The sequence below is a fragment of the Lynx canadensis genome, chromosome D1, assembly GCF_007474595.2.
Source record: "Lynx canadensis isolate LIC74 chromosome D1, mLynCan4.pri.v2, whole genome shotgun sequence".
NCBI classification, from domain to species: Eukaryota; Metazoa; Chordata; class Mammalia; order Carnivora; family Felidae; genus Lynx; species Lynx canadensis.
In genome coordinates, this window is record NC_044312.2 from 39910886 (window position 1) to 39923760 (window position 12875).

The 12875-nt window shown below is 39.2% G+C and overlaps 1 protein-coding gene and 2 non-coding genes across 11 annotated transcripts in view; all 3 read right to left on the reverse strand.

Annotated features, from left to right (window-relative positions):
* CEP295 (centrosomal protein 295) overlaps window positions 1-12875 on the reverse strand; it is a 56261-nt gene that overhangs the window by 385 nt on the left and 43001 nt on the right. For 7 of the 9 annotated variants that reach the window (XM_030332980.1, XM_030332973.1, XM_032595050.1 and 4 more), the window contains 11 exons: window positions 11613-11756; window positions 7765-7862; window positions 7113-7215; window positions 6456-6707; window positions 5197-5336; window positions 4119-4293; window positions 2633-3273; window positions 1639-1779; window positions 494-590; window positions 200-364; window positions 18-117 (listed from right to left, as the gene is read on the reverse strand). In XM_030332980.1, the coding sequence (XP_030188840.1) occupies window positions 18-117; window positions 200-364; window positions 494-590; window positions 1639-1779; window positions 2633-3273; window positions 4119-4293; window positions 5197-5336; window positions 6456-6707; window positions 7113-7215; window positions 7765-7862; window positions 11613-11756 (2056 nt within the window). Of the gene's footprint in view, window positions 1-17; window positions 118-199; window positions 365-493; window positions 591-1638; window positions 1780-2632; window positions 3274-4118; window positions 4294-5196; window positions 5337-6455; window positions 6708-7112; window positions 7216-7764; window positions 7863-11612; window positions 11757-12875 lie in introns of those variants that run through there. The other 2 variants (XM_032595051.1, XM_032595053.1) reach the window with 2 other exon arrangements.
* LOC115526651 lies at window positions 7311-7380 on the reverse strand. Its single transcript, XR_003972699.1, has one exon. It is a non-coding gene; the product is annotated as a small nucleolar RNA U2-30 (small nucleolar RNA).
* Window positions 7564-7643, reverse strand: LOC115526652. Its single transcript, XR_003972700.1, has one exon. It is a non-coding gene; the product is annotated as a small nucleolar RNA U2-19 (small nucleolar RNA).

Consider the following 12875-nt stretch of genomic DNA (forward strand, 5'->3'; position numbering starts at 1 on the left):
CAGAAACATATACATACCTTAAAGCCCTTTGACGCATGAGGGCTTGTGCAGTCTTTCTGTCTTCAGGAAGTGACACTCTGACCTTATTCACGCCCTTCAGGCGACTCACAGATGAGCCTGAGCAGAGAATAAGTGATCTGGCAAATATTACCCTGCTATATGCTCTTTGTGAGAATTGATGCAGATGTGGGGAACATACCTGTTGGTTTCTCCTTAGCTGTTTTGATCTGAGATTTCTCAGAAAGGTGAATCTTATTCTTTATTTCTTTCTGTCTCTGGGAAGATCTCTCTATAAATGATTTTTTCCTCTTTACAAATGCTTCTTGTAAGCTCCCAGGTATAGCTGTAAACTTCGGCAGGATTTCTGTTTAAAGATGAAATTGAAGCTTCTTTTTAGCTCATTGACACTTTTGTGCTGGCAGTCTACGAGATTGTGGGGAATGTGAAGGCTGAGAGGTTGAGCAGGGGACCCTTTCAGATGCTCAAGGCATACCTGCCGAAACTGCCACTGGCTCCTCCACACAGTGTTCTGATACAACTGGATAATCTGAGGTTTCTTTTTCTGATATAAGAGGCAGAAATTCATTCACCTAATTGCAAGTAAATCATAGATAAAATCATAGGTAAATGATCTTCCACTAACCTTAACAGTTTCTAAACCCCTGGTTCCCTTTGGTAGAGGGAGACTTGCTGTTTGGGGGAGATGGGAAGTTGAGTGCCTATTCTCAATCCCCAAATACAGTGTAGGAATCTGCGTCCAATGAATTTAGTTCCTATTCTGCTTTCACCGCTTTGTGTGGTTTCTCACATCTAAATGGCAGGGCTGCAGTTTTCTGGGAAGGGAAAGTCCTTAATAAAGGGTTCTATTCCTATTAAAATGCTTTACTCTCCAGCTCTGTTAGAGAATGGCTTTTGCCCAGCCTCCTCTAGCCCAAAGCTTTTTTCCTCACCTGATTCTTGTCAAGTGCTTCTATACCACTTCTGCATCTGCACTTCTTGTCTGCTGCCTCCCCATTACTCTTCTCAGTAATCATGGAAACAAATACTAGGTGTGGAACTATTTTTTTAAGATGAATTCTCTAATTCAGCATCAGGCTACAAAAACATTAGTCCTGCCACGGTAGTAGCACGTACAACCTGGGACTTTGGTAACAGGGCAACTTAATACACTGAAACAGTTGATGGGTGGTGACTTAGACTTGCTCAGTTTCCAACTGTAGTTCTGTTGTAATCCATGAATTCATCTGTTATAAGCTTTACAGCAGGATTTCCTCCAATGACTACCTTCTAAGAATTGAAGTGAGCCCCATAGGAATGGTCCGCTTGCAGTGGAAAAAAGTACAAGGAACCTGCAGCTAATAGGACAATAAAGCTGTTGTACTCAAGTTGATAATTTGAAAATAAACTTGCAATAGCACTTACTCTGTATCCCCATTAGGTCTGATTTACTTATGTATCTTCTAGAGCTTCTCTGTGCCTCAGAATTTCCTACATCTTTTATTGGGGGATGGAAGGCATGAGTTTCAACCCTTCTAAGCCCTAATGAAATCTACAGCATCATAAATAATTCCTTATTCTCAGCTGTGTGCTGCTGTGTAAATGAAGTGTATTCACATTAAAGGGAGCTATGACCTTTACCTGAAAGCTGCTTTTTGCCTCATTTTCTTTCTTTTCTTCTAGGGTTAAGTTTGCAAACTCCATTTCAGCAATACTGATATCACTGGTGCTTACTAATGTAAGCTCTGGCTCTTCCATTATACCATGTCCAGACTCTGTCAACTGTGTGATAAAATTGAAAAAGAAACCATATTCAAAGTAACAGCCTTGAAATAGTAAAAATGTAAAAGTGATGTACATTGACAATGTGGTGCCTCCCCCATCCCAACCCACTTTTAGAAATACTGAAGACTTTGGGGATGGGCAAAATGTCTGAAGATAGCTACTGCAAGAATTATAAGCCCAAGTGTTTATATTATAGGGCTGATGCAGGTTGACAGGCAGCCGTGCAGAACCTGAGGGTGTAACTGACCTATCTAAAGGAGCAGGAGCTAGTGGACTGTTCTCAAACTACATCTTTAGAGGGAAGTATCCAACTACTGAGTAAGAATCTGCAAAAGTACACCCCAAAAGGAGCAAAATATCTGTGACCTAGATGTCACTCTTGCTCTCAATCTGTATTACATGTTCATCTGTGGAAGGACAATACTGAAAGGTAATACTCAGGTGACCGGAGTTGAAACCAAGCAGATTAATACAATGTAGTGCCAAGAAATTCCACACTGAAGGTGCTGAAGCATAGGCCAAACTATTCCTCAGGGAAATGAGAGGGGATATGTCGAATTGGGAGCAGACCGGTTGTAAAATTTAAAGGTCAACTTAAAACTTGAGCTCAGAACCTGCTTGGAATGCTCTGTCGTCTTCCTCTCTGCCCCTCCCCCTATGTGCCCTCTCACTCAAACTTCAAAAAAAAAAAAAACTTGAAATTTGGGAGTTTGCTCATTTCATTGGAAATTTCCAATGATTACATGATTGACTAGCTCAGGAATGTTAAGTAGCTTTGTTGCTTCTAAATTTGTTTCAAAAGTCTTCCTTGGAAATGAATTTATTTCCACACAACACAGATTTCACTTACCCACATTGGAATAGAGCTCTGTAATGATCCAGAACTTAAAAAGAGCTCTGACTGTGCTAGTTGAGAGAGGTTTCTTAGGATTTCTGGAGTTTCTGCTTTAGCTGAATTCTCAAAATACTTTTCATTCTGAACAGAATATGGTGCTTGAACTGAAGTTCCCATCTCCACTGTTCTCAGACACAACTGTGAATCGATTTCCTCTACTTGTGAATTCATATTTAAAACCCCACAGGTTTCCTTTTTGTCTCCATTGAGTCCTTGACTTTGTAACATTGTATCAATCGCTCTTTCTGATAGTTTTTCAGAGCCCAGTGTTTCTTCTCTGCCTTCTGGTTGGGCTTTTATTGAGCATTCACTAGAGGTAGAACCACAGGGAGTGCTATGCTGTAGATTTAAGTGATGAAATACATTAGCCTCATCAGATGACCTGAAGCCTGAATTTTGTAAATTTCCTACAGAGAGCTGGAAAGGAACACTTTTTTTCCTATTTTGTAATTCAGTCTGTGCAGAGTAGTTCTGATTTTCCATGCTTTGGGAAGAATCTCTTGCTTCAATGCTAAAAATACTTGGTAGATCAACATGCTGGCTCCCCTCCTGTGAAGAAAATTCTGGCAGAAGCTGTTGAAAAGACTGTTCAGAGCCTGTAAGAAATAAGTTAACCATAATTACATGTTGTAACACCTGGATAACAGTTTGAGTAAATAATGAATTCAGCTTACTTCCTACTACTTGGGGAGTGAAAGCTGATGTATGTATACATGAATAGAGAACGAAAGGATGGTCACAGTGATTTTTAATAACTCCACTGCTCATACCATGTATTTTCTCCTAGTCTAATAAAGAAAATATGGTTATTAGATATGCTGAGGACTTCTCCCTCATTAAGAGAGAATACCGATTTTAATAACAGACTAAATGCACACATTATGTACCTCATATATAAAAAGGTGTGCATATGTGTGTATACACAAAATTTGTACAAGAAGTATTTTTTTTTTGAAAGACCAAAAGCGTGAGCAGGGAAGAGGGGCAAAGGGAAAGAGGGAAGGAGAAGAGACCGACAGAGACAGAAAGAGCGAGAATCTTAAGCAGGCTCCACACAGGGCTCTATCTCATGACCGTAAGGTTATGACCTGAGCTGAAATTAAGGGTAAGACACTTAACCGGGAAGCTTTACTGGCCTGTATAAAAAGTTTTATAAGGATACTTAAACTGTTAACTGGAAGGGCTGAGGTAAGGAAGTCGAGGAACAAGAGGTAGTGCTTTTGCTTTTATCAAATTCCATACTGTAAAAATGCAAACAGCATTACTACTCCTGTTACTTAAACGGATACACAGAGAAACAGAAGTTGTAACACTGGGGATTGGTGACCGCAGGAGTGGAGACATACCAAGAACTGCCAGGCACAATTTCCAAAGAAAATGGATGTAAACCATGGAAAAAGCAGTGGAGATTCTTTAACTTTTCTAACGTAATCATACACACCCTCAGTAATGTTTTCTGTAGCAAAAATCTGAGCTGCAGCATGAGCCAAGTGAGGGTCAGGTTGCTGGTTCGGGCTTGTGTTAGAAGGATTCAGGCTGGTTCTCAGCGCTGTAAAGGAAGCTGTACTTTTGGATGAAACGGTAGTACGGTGGCTTTCCCATGAAGAATCAGAGTTCTGACGAAAACAACAGAGAAAGGCTGAAATACTGATTATGTATTACCAACCGAATCAATTATCATGTTCTTATGATACTACTCTTCCTTAATTACCACTTCTCTTTCACACTAGTAATTTGACTATTTAAACCCATTCTTCCATTTCAGTCAATATGAAAGAGGCTTTTTAAAAAAAGATTATTTAGAAAACAAACTGCAAATTAACCAGATAAGAGTTTAGAATATGATGAGATCGTCTTCTAAAAGCAGGAACTATTATGTAAGGACAGCCGGGGAGGTCAGGGTATGGGAGCAAAAGACCTGATTTGAATCTCAGCTGCTGTACTATGTAGGAAGAGGCATTAATTTTGAAAAATCAAAAAAATAAAATAACAGGGACACCTGGGTGGCTCAGGGAGTTAAGCATCCGACTCTTGATTTTGTCTCAAGTCATGATCTCACGAACCGTGAGATCGAGCCCCGCACTGGGCTCTGCACTGAAAGTGAGGAGCCTGCTTGGGATTCTCTCTCCCTCCCTCTCTTTCCTCCCCTGCTCTTTCTCTCAAAGTAAATAAACTTAAAAATATTAATAACAAATGACAATAAAAACGTTCTTGAGCATCTTATGGATTATAATCCTTAGCTGGAGATAAGGCTCACAGGACAAAATTCTAGTGCAGCTGGTTTTCAATCTTGGTTCCACATTAGAATCACTTGGGGAGCCTAAAAAAAATCCTGATAATCTAAAGCACTCCTGGAGATTCTGATTTAACTGTTCTGGGCACAGTCCAAGCACTGGGATTTTTAAAGACTTGCCACAGGATTCTAATCAGCAGCCAAGGCTAAGAACCACTGTTCTGCTCTAACAGAAGAAAAACTGTTTTTGGAAACTCACAGCAATGAAGCATCTACATTACTTTACCTGGTAAAAGTCTCTGCTGTCTTGAGAAATCCCAGAGTATGATGATAACATATCAAAATCTGGATGTGGTTCTAAGGGTTTAAATAGCTGATGATGCAGATTTGGAAAAGTGTGTTCTAATTCCGGAAAGTCAAGGTCAACTGTTAGAATTTTGAGAAAAAAAATTAAAATTTAGTTTTAGGTAACTCCCAATTCAACAAAACTCTTTCCATTTTTTTTTTCATTACCAGTAGATGCTTTCAAATTAAGTCCTATCATCATGTCCAACATACAAAACATGAGGATACTCAATGACCAAAACCTTTTGACAACATTTCCATTTTTACTAGCTCTAAAGTAAGAGGTTAATAATTAGGAGTAAGAAGCCATTATGATCACTGTTTTGCTATAAGCTTTGTTATTCTCAGTTCATTTTAGGATCAATGATTTAAAAAACAAGTGTCCAACTTTGGCTCCGGCCACAATCTCACAGTTTGAGTCCTGCACTGGGCTATCCGCTGTCAGCAAAGAGCTCACTTTGGATCCTCTGTCGCCCCCTTCTCTCTGCTCCTCCCCTGCTCCGGCTCTCTCTCAAAAATAAACAAACATTAGAAAAAAAGAAAAAGAAAAAAAATCCTTGTTCACTGTCCTGGGTGTTACTATGGGTCAGGCATTGTACTTCATGTGTATCATTTTGTTTAGTCTCCAACATCCCTCTTTTAGAGAAGATGAAAGAATAACAAGCAGCCTGCCCATGGTGTCACAGCTAAAAACGATCACACTAGGACTCAATGGTCTCATCTGTGAACTCCTTTCTCAATACTGGCAATAGGGCCTCAGCTGTTAGAGCTAACTTTGCAATGGTAACGGAAGATTTGTTGATCTCTTCTATATGTTCTTCACTCTGATTTGTCCCAGATCCCCTCTTGCACTAAATGCCCTGTTTGCCGTGTCCATGTCATAACTGCTGCAGCAGTCCATAAAAACATAAAGCTCAGGGCACCTGGGTGGCTCAGTCAGCTAAACGTCTTGACTTTGGCTCAGGTCACGATCTCACAGTTCGTGGGTTTGAGCCCCACATCAGGCTCTGTGCTGACAGCGCAGAGCCTGGAGCCTGCTTTGGATTCTGAGTCTCCTCCTCTCTCTCTGCCCCTCCCCTGCTTGGTCTCCCTCTCTCAAAAAATGAATTAACATTAAAAAACAAAAACACGAAGCTCAATCACTCCTTCAAACTGAAAGGATGAAAGGTTATATACAAGTATTGTTCAAAATCATTTTACCCCGCAAGTCTGTCTTCTCAGTCATCAAATTTGCTTCATTTATGTGCTTTTCCATCATCTGCTGAAGGTGTGTCTGACCAGATGTGAATTTTTCCACTGCAGGCAACACAGGTTTATGAACTTCCCCAGGGTCCTGCCTTTGATAACTGACTTGTGATGCAGGAACTACAGAACTTAATACATTTGTTTCCTCTTCTTTAGCAGTGGTAGGTTCTTGTTCCCTGTGGTCCGATGCATGCTCTGAAAATGACCCTGAAAATTGAGTTTAGGGAAAATATTTAATGGCTGGGCACTTCCTTAGAGACACATTTTGGGAGGCCCAACAATATATGTTGATAAGGGAGCAGGGCAATGAAGAAATCTGCTCAGATAGATTCCCACTGAATGGGAAAATATGACCATAGCAGATTATTGTCAAAATGTAGTTGGAGATCCACAGAGCATCTCTGTGGGTCTGCAGGCCTGTGACTTCCAATCATGGTTAGAGTATCATACTGTCCAATATTCTGTCAGGCATGAATAGTTTACTCCTGAGATTTAAAGGAACAATCCCTCTCAGCACATTGGGATGATCTCTCAATGTTTGCTCTCACCAATCTATCAAACTCCACTGATGCTGGTCCTTCAACTTATTTACAAACATTTTGACATTATTACCTGCATCTGTAAGGCTCAAATCTGTGTTTTCATAACTTAAAAAGCTCCCAGTAGAAACAGTTATTGATGATAATGGCTCATGATAAATCTCTTCTGTTTCAGCCTAAAAATTAAGGGGAACATTAGACTACAATGTAGGAAGTAATAGCTAGAAAAAACTCAAATCAGTAACAGTTCTCTTTTAGCAGTTATCAATTCTGAGCTCAGATCAAGTGTAGAAACCTTCATAGCTGTAAAGGTCAGTACTAAAACCTTTTCATCATTGCTCAGAACTGATTAGACTTTCATACACACACATATCTCCTCCACCCCATCCCTATCTCATTCATCAAGTTCTCGGTTATATACTATCACCTTTACACACACACACACGCACACACACACACACACACACACACACACACACACACACACCAGACATAGGCCCTTACTGTTTGAAATTACTTTTGCTTCTCAGAACTACAGAGATCATGCATCAGATAGACTGGAAAGTCTTCTGATGCTCAGATTTGGCTATTTTCATCATTGATCCACTTCAGGAAGAGTAGATCTCAGAGAACACAGACTTTAACATTTCACAACTTGTATAAACTAAAGACAACGTAAAACCAAACAGGTCCAACAATGGGGTACACATTAAGACATTACTAACATTATGTGGCTTCACAGGTGGACTCAGATATGTATGTTCTTCCTCCACAGCATAACTTAATATTGCGTCATTCTCAGTCACAGCCTCCTTGACCTTGACTGAAACGGAGGGGAGGGGAGAGAATTTAGACTATTACAAATCAAGTTCTTAGCACCAAAGGACATCATTTCTGTTTTCCGACAATTTTCTTTCATATTTTGCTTTGTAAGATTGCCTTATCTTAGACCAAAAAAACCCAAAAACATTCATTTTATTATTCATTAAAAACATTTCCTAGTCATCTTTTCCCTGGAAAACTGTACTTGTTATTACTCTACGAAAAATAGAAAACTGCTAGTATGATGGGAAATGCTTTTGTTATTAAGTGAAGAATATTCTATCATGACTACAAGATGATCTCAAAGTTGAGAAAAATGCATATAAAAAAAGACAAAAACATCAAAATGCAACAAGTGGTAGGAAAAAGAGGAATTTTACTTTTGGTGCTTTCTAAAATCACAATGAGCACACACTGCTTTTATTATGAATGATTCTTAATTATATTTGATGTATTAAAAATATATAAACATTATTTTGCCTCACTTGATAATTCAGGTATTCTGAGTTAATTTCTCTCTTACTCCAAAAGAGTTGATGAGAAAACTGGCCAAAGCGTATAGTCATCTGTGGCTCTAAAACAGAATAAAATTAAAACTGTGCCACCAAATACATAAACTTTGTGTCTCATTATCACCGTGATTTTATTACAAGATATCATACACATTAACAGTATGTTTCTTAAATATGTTTTAAGTGTGTTCTAAAAGATAACCCAGGCCACACATGCATATTACTCATATATTCATAATATTTATATTATGGATAATGAAGCAGAAGCAAAGCTAATACCAAATATTATAGTAAGTACAATCTGTTCTTAAACACTTTTTTATTCTCTTCTAGTTCATTAAAAAATATATCATTGTGACCTAACTGTTCTAACCAATAAACTGTTACTCGGTTTCTTCAATACACACTACAATTTTCAGTAAAGAAACTAAGATATGGTGAATTGCAGGGTAAGTTGTTATTTTTTTCTTAGGCAGCTCATTTCAAAAGCTAGTTGGGAGATAGGAAATTAATCTGCAGTTTTTCAATTCATAATCACAACTCTACACGGATACCAAGAAGACTCTCCCAGAGGGAGGATTTGGGTACTGGTAAGAGGTGAAAAAATAAAAATGAGAAAGGAACAAGGTCAGAGTAATTAACGATGTTGAAGAATTCAATGGACAGGTCCCCGACGGCAGTTGGCAGAGAAAAAAGGGTCACTGGTTGGTCCCCAATAGAAGGGGCCCATGATGGGATTACTCAAAAAGGGAAGTAGCATCACGAAAGCAGAGTAATGCCTTAAGCAGAGTAATCTTCCCATGCTACCCAAGAATTTCCTGCTTTCCTTCAGAAGCAAAGCCCCGTTTCCTGCTTTCCTACAAAAGCAAAGGCTACAGAGCTTGAAGTTAGTGATCCCACTTAACCTACTAAGAAATTAAGGCAAGGTGATGAAGACCTGGATAAAGAGGAAGGGAGGGAACAGAGAAGAAGTAGAAAGCTAGGACCTTCTTTTCTAAGACAGAAAAGATCTGAATCCAGGGAGGATTATAAGAGAAAAGCAGTCCCTGAGAGCCAGGAGCTGACCCAGCACTATCACTGAGGCCTTGGTGTTCTGTTAAACACGAGGAATTTCACGGTACCAACAGAAAAGGCCATTCTGTGACTATGATGGATCAAGACAAAAATCAGGCCACTGGTATGCATGTCTAAACATAAACAAAACCATGAGTATTATCCAAACCATAAAAATGATCAAGCATCTCTTTGCCATGGCCTGAATTATTGAGACAGAAAGTGTAATTTTTATATATGTTTAATCTGTCAGACATAGTTAAGAATGATAATTTAGAGGGCTGTCTGGGTGACTCAGTTGGTTAAGCGTTTTGGCTTAAGAGTCTTAACTTTGACTCTTGATTTCGGCTCAGGTCACAATCTCACTGTTCATGGGTTAGAGCTCCCGTGTCGGGCTCTACAGTGACATTGTGGATCCTGCTTGGGATTCTCTCTCTCTCCCTTTCTCTCTGCCTCTCCCGCGCGTTCTCTCTCTCTCAAAACGAAAAACCTTGGATAATTTATAATAAAGGCAATAGATGCTCGTTACGATTTCAAAAGTTACGAAGAAATAAAATTCTTCCTTTTCCTACCATTCACAAGCAACCACTTACGGCACTTTGGTGTTTTCTCTCTTGCCTTTTTTTTTTTCTGAGTAACTGCTGCTTCTTTACTAAGCGTAGTTTTCATAAGCCTTGCACCATCATTCCTACCTCCTGGATAAGTTTTTATGGTACCCAATAGTGGAATTGCCCCTGCTTCCTGATAACATCCAATACTCATAAGCAAGGCCCATTTCCTTAAAGCCTCCCCCAGATCACCAAATACAGGCCCGAATCTTACGGTAAGTCCTTTCTAATACCTGTCCTGAGACACCTCACAGCTCCCTGTGCTGGGCATTCTACCTCACTGCAACAAGTCAGAACATTCCACTTTGTTCAACTATGGCTATGTTCCTGGTCCTCTTTGGCTAGAGGATGGTTGCGGGTAGAATAAAAAGGAAATACAAGTATTCTTTGGCTAAATTGAGAAGAATGGTAACAGTTTCATTTTAAAATGTCAAAACTCAGGGCACCTTGGTGGCTCAGTTGGTTGAGCATCCAACTTTCAGTTTTGGCTCAGGTCATGATCTCACGTTTTGTGAGTTCAAGCCCCACATGGGGCCCTAAGCTGACAGCACAGAGCCTGCTTGGATTTCTCTCTCCCCCTCTTTCTCTGCCCCTTCCCCACTTGTGCTGTTTCTGTCTCTCTCAAAAATAAGTAAATACCTTTTTTTAAAAAAGTAAATAAATAAATAAAATATCAAAAACTCTAATTCACTGGAAATTATATCCTTTGCAGGTATTTCAATCTCCAATTAAAAAGAGATGTAAAATTCTCTATAAACCCTCAAAAAGAGAATGGCTCTCTCTCATCTCTCACTCTATTAAACGACAGTGATGGCTAAAATTAAAAGAAATCTGCTTGGAAAAGGTAACTGCTGAAAAGTATTGGCACTAATGAAGCAGCACTGGAACTATGCTTTGTAGGGCAAGCAATAGTATACCTATAAAACAGAAATTCATAAGTGAAGAAATTAATCTGGTTGTGTCTTGGTGGCAGGATTAAGTACTTTAAAATTTTTCCCTTGCAACTCTATTTTCCAAATATTTAAAAGTGAACATAAAGCACGTCATTTAGAATACCACAGAATTTTTTAAAGATAATATTTAACAGTATTAAGTTAAATGTGGATTGTTACAAATAAGCTTAAACAAAATTTGCAGAGGTTGCCAACTGTGAAAACTTTATATCCTCATATGCTTCCCATCAGCATTTATTTAGTGAAACAATTTAAAAGCAAAATTACCATTCTCTAAATAAACTCCACTTCCCTCATTCAACTTTTTGTGTAAACAGTACATGCTTTTTGTAAAACAAAACAAAACAAACAACCCTACAATACATAAGCATATAAAATAGAAAGTGAAACCTGGCCTCCAACAAAGGTAAACCTGTACCAACACTTTGATGATGTAATTCCATACAATTTTTACACCATAAAGACAGGTTTTACCCCCTTAATTTAACAAGTACACAGAACTGCACATTACGGATGCGCCATAAGGATTCTATTCCCAACCGTCATTAAAGTTATCTACCACTTGTCATTATAAATTACACTACAATAAATATCTCTGTGCACAGGAATTCCACTGGTCTCTCACCTGCTTCACTGGAGTTAGCACCACAGACGTTCTCCTGGGCAACCGGGTAAAGACAACCAAACGGTTCACAGTCCAGTGGGCTCCCAAAGAAACTTTGTTCTCGGCTTATTGAGACCCTCAGGGGATCCCTGTCTTGACAAGAATCTGCAAGGAAAAAAAAAAGATGGACTCATTACATTTCCACTTACATTTCCACAGTTAGTTAAAACAAAAATGGCTATTTAGGGGCACTTGGGTGGCTCAGTTGGTTAAGCGCCTGACTCTTGGTTTTGGCTCGGGTCATGATCTCATGGTTCACGAGTTCAAGCCTTGTGTCGGGCTCTGTGCTGACAGCATGCAGCCTGCTTGGGATTCTCTGTCTCCCTCTCTCTCTGCCCCTCCCCTGTGCCATCTCTCTCTCTCAAAATAAATAAATAAACTTAAAAAAAATTAGAAATTAAAATTAAAAAAAAAAAACCCAAAAACAAACAAAAAAGGCAATAGAGATTACAGATAAAAATCTGAAATTTTACACACCTGATGTATGTAGCAAGGAAATAATAACCGTTTAAGTTTTTCACACAGGCCTTTAAATTACTTCACTTCCATTTCCCTAACTTTAAGGCTGCTCCTAGTTCAAATACCAGATAATACTTCAGTATTGACCAATCACAGGATTCAAGTTCCTGGAGAATTCACTAACCACTGGTAGTATTCTAAGGTATGTGTTGATAGCATAAAGTCAAAATAACCATGGCGAATCTGTGGTATGACATCAAGACAGAGGTTTGCTCTGGAGAGAACTGAGAGGCCATAGTTGGGAGGACGCAAGAGGACAGTCTACGGAGTTCTGTAACACTCTAGTTCTTGACCTGAGTGGTGGCTACATGGGGATGGCTATTACAGCGATAACCACTGAAATAAACCCTTATGATTTGTGCAATTCTCTGAATATTATACTCTGATACAAATATAATAATGAACAAGTAAGGAAACAGAGGCATGGGAGATACCCAAAAGTAGAAGCTAATCTACTGTGCACCACCTTAGAAAAACTTGGCAGTTAAAGGCACCGAATATTACATAAGGAAAGTGTGCACCAGGGAACTGAAGACAGGGACAATGTTTAAAAATATGTACTGCGAACAGACCCATCCCACCGCCTACATTTATCCCCAGAGGAGACTAACGATTTACGCTCTGGAGAAACTGAATCCAGTATACTCTGAACTCAGGGGGGGCTCGGCACTGAAAGAAAACAAGGGTGGGAGGAAGTAAGAGTGC